Genomic DNA, 23813 nt, shown 5'->3' on the forward strand with positions numbered 1-23813 from the left:
CTGGGTGAGCTGGTCGCTGGCGTGGCGCCCCTCTTTTCTAAGGAGGTTGTAGGGGCCATGGCGACATTGACTCTGAGACCTTCAGAGGCCGTCCACCTATAGGTCTCCGAGATGTTTGTGGGTTTGTGGCCTCTTCTCTTCGGGTTAAGAATAATGGTTGGAATTTAGGTGGGGAATTGTGGAATCCTGGTAGCAGTGATCAATGTATTAATCATGGAAGGATAGCTAATCAGAAGGAACGCTAGGATTTGTGACTTCAAGTCCCAAGTATTAACATGAATCATACCGAGGGTCACGGTATCTATTTGGGAGGGACTTTAAAAGCTCACCCAGGCTAGGGCTTTCTCACCTGGCATATGTAGGGTCTGCGGACAGGGGTCTGTGTCCCAAAATGTGTATGAAAAATTATGTGAAGATACCTTTTTCTTGCATCAAAACATTTTTCTGATTTTTGTTGGTGTCCGTCATCGACAGAAGATTAAAGAACCACTGATCTGGCTAAACCCTCACAGTTTACAGATGTGGGTATCATCACAGAGCCGATTCTCCGCCTTACTTACTGTAAAACATTGACTGCATTATTCAGAGAGTATCTGAACCTGTTTCCTCATCTGTAAAATCTCCCAGAGTTGTAGGGGTGAAAGATTGTGTGTGTGTGTGTGTGTGTGTGTGTGTGTGTGTGTGTGTAAATATATGTATGTATGTGTATCCACAATTTTTCCTACACAAATGGCAGCTATTACGTGAGCCTCGGAGACCACTGATTTTTCAAGGCTGCTTGTTCCTGGGCATGAAGACTCTGGGGGACCTCGCCACACCACAGGAGTGGTCTTTCCTTCTGGTCCGCTGGCTGTGCTATCAAAGAAGTGGGGCGGGGGGAGTCCGGGGAGCATCTGGAAGTAATGTGAGTTGTATCCTTCGGGGACGAGGAGGCAAGAATCAAGGGGAGGAAGGCTGAGAGCACTTTGTAGTGACCACATGCACGCTGTGTAGTGTGGCCGGTCAAGCCGCTTTGCCCACAGAGGGCGTCCGTGCAGTTCGGGGGCGTAACGTTTCCAGCAGCGACAGTCCACAGTCAGCAGACGTTGATTTGCCTCCGTGCTTTCTGGGCCAGGCCCCTGGGGACGCCAGGCTGAAGGGGCTCCTCGGCCGGAGCTCCTGCCTCCTCCTCTGCTTTGGTGGTAGAGCAGCCTGGGGATGGGAAGCAGCTCTTTGCATAAGGAGAGGCCGGGGTGAGTCAAGCAGCTGACTGCTTGGCTTTAATCTCTTGGACCGGATTCTGAAGCACAAGAGTCCTTTAGGCTTCATCTCCTCTGAGAAGCCTTTTCCATCCCCAGCCCCAGAAAATGGACTCTTCCTCATCGCAGGCTGTGTTTCTACCTCCGGCAGCATCGCCAGCGATGGGCTGTTCTTGCACGTTTATCGCCATCCTGCTACATTGTGCCTTGGCAGGTGCCAGGGTTTATCCGTCTTTGTCCCTTCCAGATTCGACGGTCTTGAGTACGAGTCTTAATCATGTCACTGTACAGCGTTTTGGGACCCTCTGTTACTTGGGATGCGGTCTTTCCTCTGACCCCCGCCGGATGCTCCCCGGGCTCCGGCCATCCCTGGCCCCCGAGCATCCCCCGTGTCGTTCCCTTTCTAGCTGCGCGCTCTGCACCAAACTGACGGGCGTGTGAGTCTTTCTCTCTTGCAGAGGTTTGCTCCTTGAGGCAGGGGCTGTGGCTCATGAATCTTTAGTGTTCATTAGTGCTCGCTGCAGAATGGGCTTTCAGGGTGATTGGGTTGTTACCCTATCGTAACCAGAAAGTTCTCGACTGGTAGTGCGTATTCGGGAGCTACAGAATGAGTACGTACAAGTGCATGTTGAGAGGCTTTCTGTACTCTGAGCCTGTAATCTAAAGTGACAGAAAGGACAACATAAAAAAAAAAGACCTCATCTAGTAGACTGGTCTCCGTTCTTCCCCCCTCCCCCTTTCCTCCCAAATGCACTTTTCTGCGGGCAGTGGGAGTTTTATATAGAGGCAGGGGGGCTGTGTGGAGTTCTTCACACAGACCTCTAACTCTCATTTTTTTGTCATTAATATAGGGCGGGATCAAAGAGTACGCGGTGATCTCAGACTAAAGTTTTCATATTTCAATAGCCAGCCCACACCTTGACCTTGACTCCATCGCGAGCTTCCCGTGCTAGACATAACCAGACCACATGCATCCATGATGACCTCCGTAAGGACTGGTAGTTGCCATAAGGTCAGCGGGGACGCCCCAGGAAAGAGTTAAAGGAAATGAGTTTTGAAAATAGAAAAGAGCACAGTATGTTGGAGACAGGGCAAGTGATGAGGCTCCAAGAGGGAGGCCATCTTTCCCTCCTGTCTGGCTTGTCTTGAGCGTGGGCTCAGGGGTTATAAAGTAGGGAGGGTGTTCTCATCAAACTGGTTTTGGTTATAGGCACCTGTGTCTTGTCAGAGATAATTCGGGTAGGTACTCAGGTCCCAAGGTCTGTCTCCATCATGTCAGCCTGTCCAGGAGAGACTGGTGGGGAGACTGGTGGAAATAATATCCTCCACGGGCACACAGAGCCAGAGTAATCTACCCGTTGTAGCTGACACCTGAGTTCAATTTATTTATTCTAGATGTTGTTTTCGGATTATAAAGATTATATGAGCTTCGTTTAGAAAATTCAGAGAAGCAGTAGAACAGGGGCTCCTGGCTGACTCAGTGAGGGGAGTACGCGACTCTTGATCGCAGGGTTGTGAGTTCGAGCCCCACATTGGGTGCAACGAGTACTTCCAAATAAAATCAAAAGGGAAAGAAGAAAAGCAGTAGCACAAAGGCATGGTCGTGGGCAGGTCCCGCTTCCCAGGTGACAGGCTGGGGTGTGCTCCTGGTCTGCAGCCCCGGGCTGGGCGTGTCCGCTCCCACGGGTGCTCCCGGGGCCGTGAGACGCCCACCCGGAAAGGGTCCAGTGTCGCATAGACCGCGCTGGTGGTCGAGTGCTCGCTGTGTTTACCACCACTTAGCATTTTGATGCCTTTTCCTTTCAGACTCCTCTACATTCTAACTTTTTACAAAGTGGACACTAAATGTGCAGTTTTGTATCCTACCTTTTTTTTTTTTTTTAAACGTATCCTGACCATGTTCCTACTCCATGATTTCAAAAACCTCCATACTCCACTTTGGAGAGACCGTTCTTTAACCGTTCCCACATTGTCGGAGCGCTGGGCGGTCTCCGTTCTCATTCTCTGCAGACTCTTCTGTACACACATCTCTTGGTCACCTGGATTGTTTCCTTAGAATAGATTTCTGAAGTGGGGTTATTGGATGGCAGAACTGCTGTGGGCTGTCGATACAGATTACCAGATGGTGAACTGAGCGGCTCTCATCTGGGACGACTCTGGAAATAAAGCTCTAAAAACAGTTTTCTCCCACGGGATGGATGGTCACAGGGCAGAGATCCTGTTGGAAGCAGGGGCCGTCTTTGATCCTCTCGGGAAACCGTTGTTCTCCCGGGAGCTGCGTGCTCCACGTCAGATGCGAAAGCAGGCGAGGCGTAGGGTTGCCCGCGTGCGGGGAAATGGTGTCCTTGATGTGCAGATTATCCTGACATTAAAATTGTGGCCCACGGGTGACTGTCAATCGCCATGCAATCCAGGGAGTGTCTTTGTAAAGCCGCCACTGCGGAGAAACGTACGTCTCTTCCTAAATGCACCCTTGGCGGAGCTCTCTGCGTGGGTGGTTGGGATGTGTGGTGTCACACGGGGTTGACCGGAGCGGCTGGCGGTCTGGCCAGGAGCAGGGGCTCGGATGGGCCGAGTCAGGGTGACCTGCCCACCACCGTTGCTCTCTGGTTGTGGCCCTTGGTGTTTGGGTTACCGGCACGTGTGCTCGGCTGGCGGACTGTGACACTTCCGTCAGCCTAGAGCCGAGAGTGGTGGCTGCGTGGCGAGCAGATGGGAGAACGCTGGAGGACTGGGTGTCAGGAAACCTGAGCTCTTGCTCCAACGCTGCTCCAGATCTGCTGGGTCGCCTTGAGCAAGTCGGCACCCTCTCTGAGCTTTGTGCTCCTGTCTGTAAAGAGAGGCCTCTGGGCCAGGGCCCATTTCAACTGAAAAGACCTAGTGGTGGGCGTGGATGGCCCTGAGGAGGAGGGCCTGTGCTGCCCTGTGATGGTTTTGGGGGTTGAGCGCCGCGTGCAGGCTGGGGCTTTCCACCTGAGAAAGCGTTCACAGCCTCTGAACACACGAGGCTCCACGCCACTCCCTGGGGTCGACTACCTTCCTCTTTCTTCCCTGTTTGGAAATTGCCACCTGACCTTGGAGCCCCAGTTCAGATGTCGGCTTCTTGGCGTCTCTGAATCCTCAGCACCTGGCACGGCACGGGCCATCGGCGGCGTGGGTTAGCGTGTCCTTCCCCAGAGACACGTGCCAGCTACTACGTGCGCCCTCGTCGTCGTCGTGTCCCGCCCCAGCACATGGTCCCACCCCTGTTGCAGGCTTGGGGGTAACGAGTGAACTACATGAGGTGGAAGTAAGGGTTGGTTGGAGGTGAGTTGGCTCTGGACCCCTGCTGTCCTTTGGCAGTGCTGGGCCCCCGGCTTGCTTCCTCGCTGTGCTTGGCCCTTTGTGGAATAACACAGGGTTAATAAACAGGCTGCCTTTGTGCTGTTAGGGTCCAACTGTTTGGGCTTCCACTGTGTGCTCGGGGCCTTCTCCTTGGTACCAGGGTTTTTGAAAATAACAGAACCAAGTAAACTGAAAAGCACACAACAAAACGCTGTCCTCACGTTCTAAATTCAGAACGTACGTGTGCTTACTGGCTTCATAATAGACTTTTCTGTGAGACTCTCTCGTTTCATCCCTTTACTTGGGTTGGTGGAAAGTGTGACTTCGGGGCAGTGGGATGTGGGAAACGGAAGGGCTGTGGGGTTAGAATCGAGAAAGAAACAGAGTCTTGTCCTGCCGTGGTCTCAGTGACTTGGAGCCTCATTTTCCCAAGTCCCTCTCACATGAAGGATTTTGGGTTCTGGATCATTAATACGAACCAGAGTTTAAGATATATTTGAACATCGGGGGAGGCAAGAGAGCGAGCTCTTTTTAGAAAAACAGCTTTCACAATTTCGTAAATAAAAGCTGATAGACCAGTTTGGGTTCCTTCCAGAAACTTTATTCCCAAGCTATTTATTTTGGGTTCCTATTTTAAGTTTGTTTTCGGCAAAAGAAAAATAAAGGCGCTCAACTACTTTCTGTTCTCTAGTAGGAAAATCTCAGAACTTTGGGCGATCTGGACCAGTGGGTCAATCAGTTAATCTGTATTTATGGAGGGTTTACTGTGCTCACAGTGGGGCACCACACTGCTGTTTCAGGAAGACACAGAGAGATACAGGGCTACGGTCTTTCTCAAGAAGCTACCAATTTGTTTGCAAGGAGAGAAATTTGTGTTAAAAACCCCAGTGAGGGGCGCCTGGGTGGCTAAGTCGGTTGAGCATCCGACTTCAGCTCAGGTCATGATCTCGCGGTTTGTGAGTTCGAGCCCCGCGTCAGGCTCTGTGCTGACAGCTCGGAGCCTGGAGCCTGCTTCGGATTCTGTGTCTCCCTGTCTCTCTCTGCCCCTCCCCTGCTCATGCTCTGTCTCTCTCTGTCTCAAAAATAAATAAAAACATTAAAAAATAAACAATAATAATAAAAAAAAAAAACACAGTGAGATCAGCGTGAAGAGGGTCCCACTGACCTAAGTTGGGACAGTTTGAGCATCAGAAATAATGACTGCAGTGGAACAGAACACTTGAGACGTGTGAGATCACGGTGATGATGATGGACCAAACACTTCATTGACGATGATTGGGGTTGCTGGAAGCAGCAGGTTATTTTGACGATTTGTAAGGGAAAGAATGTTTTAAGACATAACCTGTACGAGGCAGTCGATTGAGAAGCCCCAAGGCAGGGATGACAGGAGGCTCGTCATTCTTCCTGGTGCCGCAGCGTGAAGCCTTGCTGTGTGTCCTGCATCCGGTTGGCTGACAGCCAGTGAAGACAAGGCAGGTTCCTCTTTCCCCCAGGTGTCTGACCGTGGGAGGCAGCCCGCAGAGTGGACAGAGGGTGGATTTGACCCCTGCCCCACCTCTTACCAATCGTACCGTCTTGGGCGAATCGTATCACCCTGCTGAGTTCCACCCCATTCAGAAGGTAACAGGGGTGATAATGTTAACACCTCAGAGTGTTACCAAGTTAAGTTGAACAAAGGCTTTAAAGGCCACCTGGTAGGCATTAACTGAAGGTGAATCCCCTCACCCCGTGAGTGCCCCATGAGTGTTCACTTAGAGCGGCACAGGTACCATTTTGAGGGGCTCTCCCCCCTGGCTCCCAGGGCGACTTAGGTCTCTGCATTTCTGTTTTCTCCCACCCCGTGGAGTGACCTCAGCACCAGACGTCTGCTGTGGCTGTTGCTCCCTTCCAAAACCACACTGGAATTGCCCATGTCTTGACCACCAACTTTTGAAATAGTTCTAAAAGAGCATGCGGTTGGAAAGGAACTGCCCTTCGCTGTTAACCGCATGTGCCAGAATCACAACTAGAGTGAACTACGAGGTATAACTGATCCATCTCTGAAATGGAATTTTAAAAATCAAAAACTTGGGCACGTGGTTTTGGCGAGGCAAGCCTTCTCCATCAGTGACACAGACACCAGTGCACAGAACCCTGGGCCCCCCCCAAACAAGCTGGTTTGAACTCTGGCTCGGCCACTTGCTGACTCTGTTTTCCAGGACAACTTATTTGATCTCTTTGAGCCCCGATTTCTTTTCACCATGATGAGAAAAAGTGCATATGTCTTACAAAGTTGTCGTGAGGAGTGGAAGAACATAAACTGTGCATCATATGAATGGCGTCTGCTGTTGCTGACTACCAGTCAGTGCTGTTGGGTGGGGGCCGATGTCAGCCACACTCTTCTTGGATTCTCCCCTTATCCTTGTGAGTATCGCACAGCAGATCTCTGACCTTCTGGTGGCTGAGACATTGGGTCATTTACCCACGGGAGTCACGTATGTGCTCCTTCCATGCCACGGAAGGCATGGGCCTAGAACCCAGATCTGAGGGCTCTTCCTGCTCTGCCACACATTCTTCAGGACCCATATGTGTGTTTTTCTGTCTTGTTTGCTGAGTATAGTCTCAGAAATGCATTTAATTTATCCAGAACTCTCAAGTCCTTTTCTGAAATGTCAAAGGAAAAAATAAAAATAAAAACAAGGAAAACGGGCTTAAACAGTGAAGTTAATTTTCTCTTCTGTTTGGTAGACTCATGTCGGAAGCCCCTGAGGCCACCACTGGGGGTCCAGGGCGTAGCGCCTCCCTGGTAAGGTGGGCGGGCACACCATTCAGGGGTCATGGGAATCCGGCTCAGGGTCAGGGGCGGCCCATCACAGACAAATGTTCCCCTTGCTTGCCATGGTTTTCAGGCCCAGGTATTGGCATTGGCTGGCAGTGGTTTTCTTTACCCGAGGAAGAATCTGGGGGCTTTCCCTCCCGGTCATCGTGCTTGTCCTTTGGGATCCGTTGCCGGCACGACGGGGCGTTGTCAGGACGGCAAAGCGATTTCTGTTCCTGGTGCATCTTGACTTGTCTCAGGTTTTTGTCCTGCTGATGTGTTCAGTTTTATTCACAACTAAGAAGAGGCTGCTGAGGATGGGGATGGAGAGGTTGCCGTATTAACCACGCATCTCACCTTGCTGCCCGTAGCTCACGTGGAAAATGAAGAGCAGTACACCCAGGCTCTGGAGAAGTTCGGTGGCAACTGTGTGTGCAGAGACGACCCGGACTTAGGAAGTGCATTCCTGAAGTTCTCAGTGTTCACAAAGGAGTTGACGGCACTTTTCAAAAACCTGGTAAGTGTCCACATACACGTGCAGCTCGTGGGCCACGTGCGACATGCCTGCCGTGGCTTTATTTTTCTATTTTACTTTTTAAAAATTTGTCTTTAAAGTTTATTTTTGAGAGAGAGAGAGAGAGAGAGAGAGAGAGTGTGTGTGTGTGTGTGTGTGTGTGTCAGCAGGGGAAGGGCAGAGAGAGATGGGGACACAGAATCCAAAGCAGGCTCCAGGCTCCAAGCTGTCAGCACAGAGTCCGACGTGGGGCTCAAACTCACGAGCCCTGAGATCGTGACCTGAGCCGAAGTCACATGCTCAAGCGACTGAGCCACCCAGGTGCCCCTGCCGTTACTTCAGATGGAAAGGTAGCTCGGTAGAGGATAGTTAAGGTTTGTTTGATGAACAGGAATAAATTTCATAGGTAATGTGGTACCTAAAGGAATTGTATTTTCCATCACATTAGGTCACTTTGGAATACATTTTAGAATTGCAATTTTCATGGTCACACGGCTTTTTAAATTCAAGTCAGCCTTTTAAATATGCACAGCTGTGGGACAAAATGGATAAAAGCATTCATCTTCTTAAGGGCCTCTGACTTCAATTTTTAAGTTTCTAAACTATGTAGAATAGTCCTGTTTCTGGTAATTATGGTAGGCATTTAAACTTAACAATATTTAACAAATATGTTTCAGGCCTGTCTTACACAGCAAGGTAACCTATAATCAAAGCACAGAAATTGCTATGAATATTTAAAGGCCTTTTATGCTCCCAAATGCAGAGCCTAAAAAAAGTCACTTCTTAAGTACGTGGAAACACGGAATAGGCACTTCTTGCCTGTGGTAGGTGCCGGGGAGCCGGGGTGAATGGGGTTCTTTCTTGGGCTTGGCAGCTCTGTGCCTTCCCTTGTGGGAACAGAGTCCCGAACACGTGGACGGCCCGAGAGGGTGTTTGTGACCTGCCACCTGGTCTCTTCCACAAGGGGAATGTACACCAGGATGGTCCCCACATCTCTTTCCTGTTTCGCTCCCCCAAGGTCATGGGTGACCAGAGCGGGTCAGGGTCGCCAACAGCAGTGCCTATCTCATTTCTCCCGTCCGCACGCGAATTACAAGCGAAGAAAGTAGCTCATCGTTCTTGGAGTGGTGATGATGGCGGGTTTGTACGTCTGGCTGGAGGAGGTGGCAGGAAGGGAACATTGTATATGAGCTAATAAGGGAGAGGGGAAGCAACCAGGTCCTTAAGGCTCTGTCTTCACTTGTAAAATATTTCAGTTAGGAATGGTAGCACTAAAAAGCCATCACTGTACTTGAGTTTTTTACTCACGTTAATTTGCAATCTCGTGGGGTTTTGTCCAGTTGGTCACTCATTTCTTCATGCTCCAAGCAGGCTGGCAGCCAGCACCTCGAACAGGGAGCTCCAGCCCCCCATCGGTCTGTTCCCTGGACCCCGGCAGACATGCTTATTAGGTTCTCACCACTGAGTCAGATTGGAGCTTTTTTTTTTTTTTTTAAACTGGAGAAGGGGCACCTGGGTGGCTTAGTTCGTTAAGCACCCGACAGTCGATTTCAGCGCAGGTCATGATCTGAAACTCAGAACTCTGATCTGAAACATCAGGAACTCGTGTTCATGAGTTAGAGCCCTGCATGGGGCTCCTTGCTGACCATGCAGAGCTTGCTTGGGATTCGCTCCCCTTCTCCCCCTGCCCCTTCCTGGCTTCGTCTCTCTTTCTCAAAATAAATAAATAGACATCAAAAAAAATTTAAAACTGGAGAAACTGAATGGTCCCAGGGAAGACCTGTGGGGGTCTTCTTGTGACACAGGTCGCCTGCAGCCCACTCTCCCAGCGCCCCTGTGGGTCTGCCCCTTCCCTGCTCTGAGCGCCTCGCTCTTGAGTAGGAGCGAATGGCCTCCAGAATGAAAGACCAAAATAAGCAGAAGAAAGGACTTAGAGGAAACAGGCAGCGTGAAGGGCAGAGGAGAACTTTAAAGAGACTACATTTAATGCCTCAGAGAGATCAGGGTAGACCTTGTGTCAGAGGGAAGGGGCCGGGATGCAGCTTATCATTGAAGGACAGAGACGGTTGCTGTGAGAAAATGTAAAAGCAAAAATCCAGTGAGAAGGTTGGAATAGAGACCTCTCAGAAAACAGATCAAAAATAAAGCAAAACAAAAACATGGCAAATAAAAGACGAGATGAGGATTAATCCTCAGTGGACAGGTGCCTCAGAGAGAATGGAAAACAGGAGGGTGTCGTGAGCACAACAAGGTGTGGCTGGTCTCCAGATCGAAGGCCGGCCAGTGCCCGGAACAGTGAGGGAAGAGGACCCACCGCAGGTGACCGGTCTTAACACTTCAGAAGGCACGTGGTGGATTAAGAACCAGTGGTGTCGGGGACACCTGGGTGGCTCAGTGGGCTCGGCGTCCAGCCCTTGATCTCGGCCCAGGTCATGATCTCATGAGTTCGAGCCCCGTGTCGGGCTCTGTGCTGACAGCAAGGAGCCTGCTTGGGATGCTCTCCCTCCCTCTCTGCCACTTGTGTGCGCTCGCTCGCTCTCTCTCTCTCTCTCTCTCTCTCTCTCAAAATAAACATTAAAAAAATCAGCGGTATTGGACATCTCAGCAGGAACACTGGAATTTGTAAGGCACGGAGCAAGGCCACCAATATCCTGAGGAGCACGATTCTAACCTGGAATCCCAGCAGCTGTGCACGGGAGTAGAAGCAGAGACACTTCCGGACACGCAAGACTCGAAAAGTGTGGCGCCAGTGCGTCATCTCTCTGGAACTCCTGAAGGACGCGCTTTAGCAAAATGAAGAGGGAAGCCAAGGAAGAGGAAGATGTGTGAGTCGGGAAACAGGATCCAGCCAGGAGGGAGGCGGTGACAGGGACCCCAGGAGGACGGCAGAGGGAACGCCAGCAGGGCCTCGAGCAGGGGCCCCCCCCTCACCCAGGCAGCGCCTCTTTATCTTCATCCGGCTCATCTCTACACCTGGCTCTGCTCCGCTCTGAATGGGAGAGGACGAAGGATTTGGAGTTGGGTGTGCTCGTTTTGTTTTGTTAGAGAAGACGAGACCGAGAATACCATACCCGGTTTTGTGTGTGGAATTTGCCGGTTGCTTTATTCGTCTTAACTTACCTCATCTCTACAACAACCCCGTCGAGCGAGTCCGTGTTCCCCCTGCTCTGTAGGTTATATGACTCAGGCATGCGGTTGGAAAGGAACTGCCCTTCGCTGTTAACCGCATGTGCCAGAATCACAACTAGAGTGAACTACGAGGTATAACTGATCCATCTCTGAAATGGAATTTTAAAAATCAAAAACTTGGGCACGTGGTTTTGGCGAGGCAAGCCTTCTCCATCAGTGACACAGACACCGGTGCGCTTGAATAAAACCGCCCCTTCTCTTCCTGATTTTCTGCAAAACTGAGGGCAGGGCAGGGCCCGGACCTTGCGGACTGCTGCTCCGCCCACCACCCCACGGCTTTGCCACCTTGAGCACGCACTGTGGGAGTCCCGGCAGGGCCCCCGCTTTCTGCAGTAAGTTGTCAGTGGCCATCGTTAATGAGCACCCATGGGGCAGTAACCCTGGCGTGAGGCGTTAAGGGGACACTTGTTCCTGCTGGTTCCTTCCGTTCCTGACGGCTGTGGGAGACGGCTTGTGTTACCTTCATCTGATTGGCTTACCGGGTCTGTAGTGATGACGCGACAGAGTTGGGATTCAAATCCAGGTCTTAAAACTCGAAATCCAGGGGCAACTGGGTGGCTCGGTCAGTTAAGCGTCCAACTCGATTTCAGCTCAGGTTGCCACCTCACGGTTCGTGGGTTCAAGCCCCGTGTCAGACTCCGTGCTGATCAGGATTCTGTTTCGTTTTCTCTCTCTCTCAAACAAAACAAAACAAACAAACAAACACAGCTCCAAATCCATACTGTGTCCACTGTGGCATTTAAGGAAATTGAGCCTTCTTGTCAGCTGTTCTGGAGAGGAAAGGATCGAACAGGAGGGATGGCAGTGTGGGGAAAGCGTAGAGGGAAACGCAGGCCAGGCTGAGTGGCAGTGGCCATGAGGCAGCCGGGTGGCCTTAGTTTCCTCATTGTAACACAAGGGTGGGAAAACCAGGCCTGCCTCAGGGCCAGCACCAAGAGGAAAGGAGTAAGCGGGAAAGGTTTTTTGTAAATTAAGCCCAGCACACAGTGACATCGTAGTGTCGTTCTGAGACGCTAACTTCAGTTCTGGTCATAGGAGCTTCCTGTTAGCGCAAGACTGTGTGCGTTCCTTTAGTTTCAGCTTTTACTTCATGGAGTTAGGGTGGTTGATCCTGTTTCTGGCAAAGATCAGAGAGAGAGGGAGAATGTCTTATTGGTACCAAAATTAGCTTTAGCATCACCAGGCCTGATTTTCCAGGCCGGTGGTGGCGGCAAAGCTGCCCGGCCACCAGAGCACCAAGAGGCCGCTTCTAAGAAGCTGTTGCTGAGAGCGAGCTGATTACAGGAAAATTCTCCTTTTTTGGTATTTTGTATACCATTCTTATTCCTATTTTTGGTCACATCTGTCCTATCTCTTATTTTTACAGCCTTGCTCTTACTTTCTCTCAGGCATTTAAAAACATTTCAGTTTTGGGTGGCTGAGATTGTCAATTCTCCCCTTGTCCGGACAGAAGAATTACCACCTACCTGCTTTGTGGCGTGAAAGGATGTTTATAAAGCCGTTGGAACATCTCCAAAGAAAGGCCAACTTAATATAAAGTGAGATCTTGTTACTAAGGGGTGAGATTCTCACCTTCAGAGAGCCTCTGAATTTTCTCTGTAGTTAATGCAGAAAAGGGGAGAAACAAGGCAGCTCCAGAAATGTAACATGTGTGAAATGAAGCTGGTTCTAAACTCAGCCCACTTTTCTTAGGTTCTTCTTCCTCTTAGCAGATGGATGTGAGAATCCTGGAAAGATTTTCCAGGGACCACTTCTGTGCTGAGAGGTGGCTTTGCATTAGAGGACAGACTGCTGAAAGGTCATCCCCAGACACGGAGTCCCTGTGTCCTCTTTCAGAGAATTGGTAGTGAACTGAGCTCTCACCGGTGGCAAACTTCCCCAGGTGGGAGCAGGGCCAGCGGGTGCCCGGGGAAGGAGGGCATCCCGGCGTCAGATCCGGAGGCGGAGGACATTTCACCTCTCTCACATTGAAAGAGGAATTTGAGAGTTCCACTGACCAACATGCACATAAGTCATGAATTTATTTTACATAACTAATCGACATGACAAGGCATCACAGCAGCAGAGTACGGAGCTAGTGACGTTCTGTGGGGGAACGTGGTGGCCTGCGGGCCGTGTCCTCGGGACGTGGGCACAGCCCACGGAGAGGTGTCCCGCCCCGCCATGTGGGGAACAGTCCAGCAGTGTTCTCCTGCCACGCCCTCCACGTCTGCCCAAATGTGAGCTGATGCCCCAGGTTAATATGGCTCATCTCCTTGCTTAGTGTACAGAGAGCTTCCTGCCAGAGGCCTTCACCCTCGGTATGTACACAGACTTCTTCTCTTTTAACGTCTTTTATTGAAAATGTCTTCTATGTTAAAATGTCTTACTTTCTTATCAACAACAGGGACACTGATTATAATTTCCTCTTCTTGGGAGGAAGGCGTAACCACCGTTTGGGGCATAAATTAATGAACTACGCTGAAGTACAGAGAAACCCCTAGTGTCTTGTCCATGGTGTATGGGGCTCTCTGCCCCTCGATTGGTGCCAGACTATGCACTTTCCATTTCTGACATTTTGGTGTCCTCTCCTTTCCCTGCTAATTGCTGGTGTTTTGCTTCTGCCAGCACCTGCCCCCACGGTTTCTTGCTCCACAGCACTGGTTGCTGGAGCAGAAGCTAACTTGGCCGTAGGCTTGTATGAAAAGTAAAAATCTCTAAGCTTTGAGTGAGGAAGGCAGGAGGGCTAGAGCCTCTCCAGGAGGATGGAGTCTGTGGACAGACCTACTGACGGTTACTTTGGATGCCTAGAAACCTTTGCACTGATTTCTTAACTGGCCTAATACACAGCGGGAAATGCTTTGTCTTAGACTCGCAAAGACTTCAGCACTGTATGCTTCTCCCTACACTCCCAGATCCCTGACCAGAAAAGAAAACACATCCTTAACTTTGACCAGAACAACAAAAGCAGTAAAGCTAATCTGAGGGCCCCATGTCTTGGCTGTAGCACAGACACATAATATATGTAAAAGTACTTCAATAATGTTTCTTCCTTTCTTTTCTTTTCTTTTCTCTTCTCTTCTCTTCTCTTCTCTTCTCTTCTCTTCTCTTCTCTTCTCTTCTTTTCTTTTCTTTTCTTTTCTTTTCTTTTCTTTTCTTTCTTGAACGTCAGGGCTGCCTCGTTGTAATCCTCATGGCACACTGACTTGTGGAAGTCAGAGAAAGTGGGAAAGTTGGGGGTGGGAAACAGAGGGGGGTGACTGGCTGCCCACTGGTGCTCTCCAGGCAGTAAACGCTGCCATCTGGCCGGGGACACACAGATGCTTTTATTAGAAGCAGTGTGTGCTCCAGTGGCCACTGTGCAAATGCCACAGAGCCCTGAGGGTATGGCCCCCGCCTTGGTCCTTGGGTCCCTGGGGTGGAGATGGGGCCGGGGAGTCTTCAGGTCTATCTGCACACGAGCATCATTGCAGGTTTATGAACATGTCCTGTGCGTAGCTTTAATGACTTGCCAGGTGCACAAAGGACACACTATTATGACATACTCACATAATGATTGATTGAATCATAATAATGAACTCAAAACAGGGTTTGTCTTCTCTCTCACCATCCTGTAGTTTCTCAATTGCTGGCTATTAAAAGGGACAACCACCATGATATAGGGGACCTTGAACTTAAAAAAAAAAAAAAAGGTTTTGTGAAATCTAAGAGGTAATGTGTGGACAGATGGGGGTAGAAGATATGAATGAAGGCAGAGGGTCCGCGAGATCCTGGCAGCCGGAGAGCTGGAGGAACAGCCCTGATGAGTGACCTCAGTGACCAAGAGGCCACAGTGACCTTTTCCCTGACTGTGTAAAAGCAGAGGACAAGTTCTGGTAGCAGGAGGAGAAGCGTTAGAGGGAGGAGGGGACGGCAGGTGTTCACTGTGCTGGGGGAGGTTGGTAAGGGAGGGAGAAAGTGACAGAGGGGCGGGGCTGGTGGCTGTGAGAGGTTGATGGTACAGAGGGCGTCTCTGAGCTGTGCTCCCCGTGTCCCCTCCTGTTGGCAAATTGCTCGGCCAGGAGTCCCGCCCCTGCCCCTGTGGGGTGTCATCAGTGGATTTATATAGATCAATTCAAGGTCCTAGGTTCTTTGTGTGCATTCCCCTCTCTTTGGGAATTTTCAGCTACTAATCAATCATTCCTTAAAATCTAAAACTTGGCAAACCATATCTGTGCTTGCATATCCCAGATTCCAGGTTACAGAACATGTAGGCATAGTGGAATCCTCTGGGGCCTCTTGGAGATGCAGACTGCCAGGCCCTCGTCCCCTAGGTCTGCAGAACCAGGATCTTTATAAGGTCCCCAAGGGACAAGTAGGCACACAGGTGGAGAAGCATTGCTCTAGACCAGAGGTTCTCCAAGTGCAGTCCCGGGCCCAGCAGCACCGGCACCACCTGGAACTCGTTCAAGTAAGAATCACGGCCCCTTGCCGCACCTACTGAATGGTGGTTCTCAGACTCGGGTGCCGGGCAGCTGTGAGAACACTTCGTTGGGCCCGTTCTGAGAGTTCCTGAGTATGTGCATGTCTGATAAGTTTCCCTGTAATGCTGACCTCGCCGGTCAGGAGCCATCTAGCCTAGAGGACAGCGGGGTGAAGTGCCTGCGAGGCTTCTTACCCCCAAGGAGAGGGACACTGATGCTTGGGCCTCTGTGAGCCCAGCAAGGATCTCCCAACCTTGCATTCTAGGAGGTAAGAAGTTTGAAAGGGTGCTTTCATTTTTGGTCGATGGCTTAACTTTCACGGCATGTGGGCTTCAGGAGAAGTTGTGGAATCCTGGGATGGCACACATCCTGGGTTCTCCCGGTGCTCCCCTGAGCCTCGGAGCTGGCCGTCCGTGGTTTTCAGCATGGCTGCAGGTGGCCCGAAGTGTGCAGCTTTAGCACCTAGCGTCGAATGGAAAAGAGGGGCAGAGGGTCACCATTTTCTCTCCACTTGGAACCGTGAAAGATCAGAGCAGTGTGACTGGCAGAGACGCAGCGTGCAAGGCAGAAACCAGGTCAGCCGTATCCCCTCGTGTCTCTGGCGTGAAAGTCGCCAGTGTGTTTTTGGCAGCTGGCTGGTTTTGATCTTTCAGTTTGTGTCAGACTTAACTCAAGATCAGCGTGGGCTCCCCTCCCTTCGTTTTTAATTAAACAAATCAGCGGCGGAGCTCTGCTGCCACAGCAGGCGGCCTGGGAGCCTGTGTCCCCGGTGCCCCGCACGGGAGACCCCTGCTGGCGGCGGGGAGCGAAGTCTCTTCGCTGACGCCAAAAGCAAAGTGACCTGATGGTTCCCCTTGTGTATCAAGGAACCAGAGGGAAATTCTGACAGAGACGGCCCCTCAGAGAGAAGCCCGTGTTCCGTGTCCCAGCTTCTCCTGCTCTGCTCTCGGGTCATGTGTATGAGGCTGTCTCTGGGAGCGAAATGATAGGTCAAGCTCAGGCTCCCGCCTCTCAGCTCGACTCTGCTTCTTCTCACTGGGGTCCGGGGGCCGAGGGGGTGACTCAGCCCTCTGTTGCTTTACAGATCTGTAAAATGGGAATAACTGTACATACTTCTCAGAACAGTTGTAAGGGTCAAATGAGATCAAACGGCCCAGTGCCATTTAAAGATTTGGACCATTTTACCTAACAGCTTCTGCTTCTGCAAAATCTCTTTGCCTGGATGCCCATTCGTTCAGGGAAGCAGCCTTTGGAAAGCACATAGGAAACTTTGAACCTACCAGGCACACTCCTGCCTCAGGGCCTTCCTGTGAGAAATTCCTTCTGCTGGGAAGTCTCTTCCACCGGATTCTCCCAGGGCTCGGAGCCTCACTTCATACTCTGCTCAAACGTCACCTTCTGAGAAGGCCTTTACGACCGCTATTTGAGAGCCCCATCCCGCGAACAATCGTGGCACCTTTATTTGTAAGATTTGTTGTAGCCCCCAAACTGGAAAGCACTCAGAAGTCTGTTGGCAGGTGTCTGGATAAGCCGACGGTGGTGTAGCCAGGCCGTGGACTGCTCCGAGGACAAGGAGCGGGCCGTGGATGGCTCTCCAGGCAGGTGTGCTCGCGCTCAGCGCGGTTACGCAGGCAGCCACGAGAGGGAGCACGTACTACGCGGCTCCGTACGTATAAGATTCTAGAAAACACAAACTGTTCTGTGGTGACAGAAGTAGAGCAGTGGCAGCCCAGGAAGTGAGGAGCAGGGGGCTGGGGGTGGCAAAGGGGCACAAAGATACTTTTGGGGGATGGATGTGTTCGCTGTCTGGATCTTGGGTACCGTTTCATGGGTGTGTGTGTATATGTGTCATAACTTAGCAAACTGTACGTCTTAAAATGTGTACAGCTAGTTGCGTGTCGATTACATCTTTATAAAGCTGCTTAAAAACGTTTAAGTTATTGGTATAAGGCATCGACGTTCAGTAGAACTTTTGCACTGATGGAAATGGTCTACATCTGTCCAGTGTAATAAACCAGTAACCAGCTGTGGCTCTTGAGCCCTGGAAATATGGCTAGTGCAGCTAAGGAACTTGGTCTTTAACTTGATGTAATTGTAAGTGAGAGTGGGTGCACGTAGCTGGTGGCTACCACGGGTGTATAGGCTTCCCCGCTACTCTAACACCCTAGCAACACCACCCACGTGCCCTCCTGGGTCTTAGGCTCTGGCTCCTGGAAATAACGTGAAGCTTCCAGCAGGTGATGGGAGTTTCATACGTGCTTATCCTTACTAATATGGAAACCTCTACTAAGAACCATGCCCTTAATTGGAGCAATGAGGTCCGAGGTCTTTTCGCAGCCCTCCACCCTGGCAGGGAGGTGCTGGCCCTGTGCCAAAGCTGGACACATGGTTTGCCTCTCTTTGAAGCCTCGATTCTACTTGTTTAACTTGGTGATTGAGCAGCATTTGCTCATGTTACAAAGAAACGAGGAGGGGGGCTCCTGAGTGGGTCAGTCGGTTAAGTGTCTGACTTCGGCTCAGGTCATGATCTCACAGTTTGTGGGTTCGAAAACCACATCAAGCTCTGTGCTGACAGCTCGGAGCCTGGAACCTGCTTCGGATTCTGTGTCTCCCTCTCTCTCTGCTCCTCCCCCTGCTCGTACTCTGTCTCTCTCTGTCTCAAAAATGAATAAACATTAAAAAAAAATTAGAAAAAGAAAAGAGGGGGGCTCATTAGGGTGGCTCATTACGTTAAGTGCCGACTTGATTTTGGCTCAGGTCATGATCTCACGGTTCATAAGGGTGAGCCCCACCTCAGACTCTTCACTGACAGTGCAGAGTCTGCTTGGGGTTCTCGCTCTGTCTCTGCCCCTCCCCTGCATGTGTGCTTGTGCACTCACTCTCTCTCAAAATAAATGACTTAAAAACTTTTAAAGAAAAGGAAAACTCCACAGATCTCAAAGTATTATCTACCTCTCCAGTTTCTCATGAATGAGGCAGATTAAAATAAACTTACATGACACAGGTAAATCTCAGGTAAGATTATTTGGCCATGTTTTATATAGTGATACATTGATCATTTAAGGACAAGCTAATTATCCCCAAAGAGAGTTGGACTCTATTAAGGATTTTGGAGGAGAGCCCTGGGAAGACCTGTTCTTTTCTGGATTCATCAGCCCAGAGGTAGGAAGTCTGCCCAGGGACTTTTTCTGTTGTGATTCTTCTTGTGCTGCTTCTTAAATTAAACAAACAAACAAAAAATTTAATGTTTATTTTTGAGAGAGAGACAGAGTGTGAAAAGAGGAGGGGCAGAGAGTGAGGGAGACACAGAACTCAAAGCGGGCTCCGGGCTCCAACCTCTGCACTGTCAGCACAGAACCTGACATGGGGCTCGAACTCACAAACTGTGAGATCGTGACCTGAGCCGAAGTTGGACACTTAACCAACTGAGCCTCCCAGGTCCCCTTAAATTTTTTTTAACATTTATTATTTACTTTTGACGGAGAGAGAGCCCAAGCAGGAGAGAGGGGCAGAGAGGGAAAGGGAGACACAGAATCTGAAGCAGGCTCCAGGCTCTGAGCTGTCTGGACAGAGCCTGACTCAGAGCTCAAACTCAGGAGCTGTGAGGTCATGACCTGAGCTGAAGTCAGACACTTAACCAGCTGAGCCACCCAGGCACCCCTCATGTTGCTTCTTAAAGATAGCTATGATAGGAACATCCTATCATAGCTAGAAGGTTCAGGCTTCTACATGGATCTCCTTTGGCAAGGCCATCTTGCTCTGCCTAAGTCAAGGAGAAGGCAGCACTGAGGTTCCCCGGGGTCGGTTGTACACGTGGGACCAAGGGTAGAGCTCTGGCTGGATCACCAGCGACTAGACTAAGGTAGCAGGTGAGATGGCACCCTGTGAGCTGAGGCAGCATAGGAGGGGAAGTGCAAATACAGAGTATGGAAGTGACAAAGTTAGAGGCCAGGAATTTTAAGACCAAAAATGTAAAATAATTAGGAAGAACATCACGGAAAGACAGCTGTTGGCTGGCTCTGTCTCTCCCAGTCCCCACCTCATCTCTTTGTCCATTTTAGTTCCCCGGTCGGTGGCAAGGGCATATGAGGTTGTTCTTGATCTTGAGGTTGTTCTAGCCCTGTCTGCCCTACCAACTGAATCGTTGTATTTCTCCTTGTGAGATTGCTCGCCTTTGACTCCATGTGGCCTCATCTTGTCAGGTGAAGCCAGGAAAAGTGAAGACAGGAAGAGAGAGAAGGGAGGATTGTTACTTTGAAGATTGCCAAACTGCAGGATGCCCGGCGGGCTCAGTCGGAATGTGACGCTCAATCTCACGGTCATGAGTTCAAGCCTCAAGTTGGGTGTAGACTTGAGTTAAATAAGAGCTTTCATTTAAAAAAAAAAAGAAAAGAAAAGATTGCCTCTTTGCTATTGGTATTAGATCCACAGTTAATAGCAGTGTAAGATTAAGAACTTACATTCAGACCATACTTGATGTTTCAGAAAGCCGGTTTTTGTAATATGCTTGTTAAAAAGTAAGTCGGAGCAGAAGGGAAAAGCCCAGTGCTTGCTTGGCGCTAAGGAAATATTCTAGTTGGATTACCCAGGGATAATTTAATTCTTCCCATAGGTCATAAAAATTTCATGACTCATGAGTTGAGGCTGGGGCTGCTGAGCACAAGGATGTGCACTAGTCTTTTGGCTGTGGTTTACACCCTTGTTGGCCAGAGCAGAAGATGGCTCACTTAGCTGTGGGCCTGAGGCTGTGGGGCTGCCCCAACATACGTAGTCAGGGAAAGATCCAGAGCCCAGCCTTGATGCTGCAGGGCACGCTTGCCAAGATAGAACATCTGGGCTCCGGTGCACGTGTTCTCCGGCCCAGGCAGAGACCAGAGCAGTCATTTCCTGGGACGCTCACCCTGAGTCAGAATGCTGCTGTGCTGTGCATGTTACGTACGCGGAGCGTGTAAGTGGAGAGGCTGATGTCCAGGAGGATGGAAGCTCTGTTAGTGAGTCCACGAATGGGGATTCTGTTTGTATTTGTAATTGTATATTTCCGGGGTTTTTTTAAGTTTATTTTTATTTATTTCGAGAGAGAGAGAGAGAGAGAGGAGAGCAAGCAAGTGGGGGAGGGGTGGGGAGAGAGGGAGAGAGAGCGAATCCCAAGCAGGCTCCACACTACCATGTGGAGCCCCGTGCGGGGCTTGAACTCATGAACTGTGAGATCATGACCTAAGCCAAAATATAGAGTTGGACGCTTAACCGACTGAGCCACCTAGGCACCCCTGTATGTTTCTTTTAAAATATGGCTTTATTGAAGTGTATTTCACATCTCATAAACTTCACCTATTTCAAGTATACGAGTAAGTGATTTCTAGTCATTTTACCAAGTGGCATAGCCATGACCGTAAATCAGCCTGGAGACGTTTTCTGCCCCCAGTAAGGTCAGCCCCTCATGTTCTCTTACAGTTAACACCCAGCCCCAGGCAGCCACTAATCTACTTTGTTTCTTTTATAAAAATTAAGCTAATTATTTTCTGATTAGAAAAGTAATAGTTTCTTACTTTAGATCATTTGAGTAACTCCAGAAAGAAAAATCACCTGGAACGAAGGCCAAAACTTCCTCAGTCAGTCTGGCGTCCAGCCTTCTCTTTTCGGCATCATCTTCCCTGCTCCTCTCTCTGCTCACGTGCTGGTGTGTGCCTTTGCTTGCTTGTCCACACTGCTTCTTGCCTGGGATACCCTCTACTCCATCTTGCAAGGTGAAATTCTCCCTCTTTTAAAGGCCCGTCTCACATAACCCCTGATCAGCGAAGATTTCCCTGGTGTCCAGCCTAAAAGTAATTTTCTTTTCTTGGAAATTCTGTGGTGCTTTATTTATGGTTCTTGAGAGCCACATGGCAGTTTGCTTACTTAATTATGGGCTTTGTCCCTCCTATTAAATGGTGCGTTCCTGGGGACTGAGGCTCTGTCTAATCCATCTTTGCTGCTAACCCCTCTGTGCCTCTTTAGCTTCCTCTCCTGTCACTCCCTAAGGACCCTGTGCATCTCCTTGGCAGCTGTAGGGGCTCTTTAATGTCCTGGTCACTGCTAGGCTATGGGCCCCATCTGCAGTATCTAGAATGAAAGCAAGCTGGTCAGTGTGTTTAGATCTCCAGAAGTTTTCACTCCTCAACTTGACAGTTTCACTCTAGATGCCAAAGCTTAGTTTACCTCTTCTGGCCCTAATACCTGTGTGTCAGTACCTACATTCTTATTTGAATTAAATAACAGATAGTCTCAAAATAGATTTATAAACCAAATTGTGTGGTGTTCTGTCCCTGCCACTGTAGAGGATCTTGTTTTCCTCACTCACTTCATGTGTGCATTCATACTTACACATGCTTCCTGTAACAAATCCACTAGGCTTCTTTCTGGAAATAAGATTTTTAATCTGTAAGTGCCTTGTTCTCCAACCCACTATAAAATTGAGTTGTGCTGGTGCCTTTGTCTCAGCCTCTTGCCCTGGGCGGCTCTGATGCCCCGCTTTGGGCTGTTTTTGCGGCCCCTGTCTCGCAGTTGCCTTGTCCAAGATGATGCCATGTTGGTTCGTCTCTAGATGGTGTTCAGGGCCAAATTGACCTGTGCCTCTGACTGTTAGCCATGGCTCTGTGTGATCATGTCACTGAAAGGGCAGTGTCTCGAGACTCAGCAACTGGGACAGTCACCTCCTTCCCAAACTCAGATTAGCCTACCTGGCTGCTCAGAGCCAAAGTCCTTGCCTGTTTCCACAAGGAGCCATTGGTGTCTGTACAGAGTAGAATATGCTACATGGGGTATGTCTTAGACTTTCTCTGTTTAAAGCTTGGTGTGTATATATTTATTCTCCCTCTGAGATGGCAAACACTGTGTTCTATGTATCTTTGTAGCCAGCTAGTTGCTGTCTACAAATACGTGCTGAATAAATACGCAACGAATGGACTAGTTAATTCACATACGCATTTGTTGTATGATGTTTGGCTTAAAGATATTAATGTATCTCTGGATTCTGTCTCTTCTGTATTAGATGCTCAGAAAAATGCTTACAGATATTGATTTACTCAATCCGTGTTTCTCAAGCACCTGCTCCGGGTCAGGCCCGGCACTAGGTGCCGTGGAGAATATAGCATGAAGGACACTGAAAGTCGTCCTTTCGGACTTACGGGGTCAGACTGATGAGATGAAGCAGGGTAGAACCCGTCAAGGACCTGAAGATATTCTTTAAAAAGAGAATATTGGAGGATTTGGGAGGGAGGGATCACTTCCTGCTGGCGGCTGGGGGATGTTCACGGGGAAGGTAGCATCTGCGGGGAGCCTGATGGAGGGGAAGGCTTTGGACAGGGGGCTGCGGGAAGACGCTGAGCGGGTGGAACAGATTGAGCACGAGCAGAGAACAGCCAAGGCTTCCGCTTGGCTGGATACGAAGATGAAACGTGGCGAAGGGGCTTGGACCGTGGAGGGTCCCGAGGGCAGGGGTGAGGGGCACCACCCCAGCTGCATCTGACAGAACTGCGGACGAGGGGGCGGGGCAGGCGGAGACCAGGGGCTGGTGGCCAGGAGCAGGGGAAGCCTTTGCCTCGGCCCGGAAAACACGGTGGCGAGAACGGCGCGCAGGGAGGCCGCGGGCGAGCAGCTGGTCCGAAAGGCGGAGCGGAGGGGATCCCGGTGTGAGGGACCCGCCCGCCGCGGACAGGGCCGGCGTGGGGTGGCAGCTGGCGTGGCCGCACGTGGGTGCCCGCAGACGTGGAAGATGTGGAAGGAGACAGGCGTGGGCAGCCCCGCGCCCTGCACTCGGGTGGAAACCAGGTGTGCGTGCCATCAGCTGACTCACCGGCACGGCCTTTTGTCTGTCCCCGTTCCGTCCAGTCACGCTCACACCTCGCCTCCAGCTCAGCGTCTCGGCGTCCGAACGTCTAACTTAAGGCTAATCCTCGCCACTCATAGCTGATTACACCGTACCCCGGAAAAGCGTCGGGTGCATGACAGACGCGGAGTTGTGTAAGCCTCGGACAAAAGCTACCCCAAAGAGGCATTTCTGAAACGACAGCCATTAGTTGATCATTTATTTGGCAGGTTGGCAGTTCGGTGCATTATCGCGCCCCTTACCAGTAGCTTTCAAGTAAATTTCTTCCCTCTGTTTTGAAGTTTCGTGGGCCGAGTAGTGTATGAAAATCAGATCCCGTATCGCCTTAAAAATTATGCCCATAGTTGGTCTTCCTATTCCAGGTAATTCTACTAAAATTAAGTTTCCTCTGCTCAGGTGTAAGAATAAATGCATATGGTTCCAAAGTCCTTACTTGTGTCTCATT

The 23813-nt window shown here is 50.2% G+C and overlaps 1 protein-coding gene across 5 annotated transcripts in view; it reads left to right on the top strand.

The window, feature by feature from the left end:
• The window catches only part of ASAP2 (ArfGAP with SH3 domain, ankyrin repeat and PH domain 2), a 176701-nt gene that overhangs the window by 76189 nt on the left and 76699 nt on the right, over positions 1-23813 (top strand). For all 5 annotated transcript variants that reach the window (XM_058682488.1, XM_058682489.1, XM_058682491.1 and 2 more), the window contains exon 3: positions 7731-7876. In XM_058682488.1, coding sequence (XP_058538471.1) covers positions 7731-7876 — 146 coding nt within the window. The remainder of the gene's footprint in view (positions 1-7730; positions 7877-23813) is intronic.

This window comes from Neofelis nebulosa, chromosome 9, assembly GCF_028018385.1.
Source record: "Neofelis nebulosa isolate mNeoNeb1 chromosome 9, mNeoNeb1.pri, whole genome shotgun sequence".
Taxonomy (NCBI): Eukaryota; Metazoa; Chordata; class Mammalia; order Carnivora; family Felidae; genus Neofelis; species Neofelis nebulosa.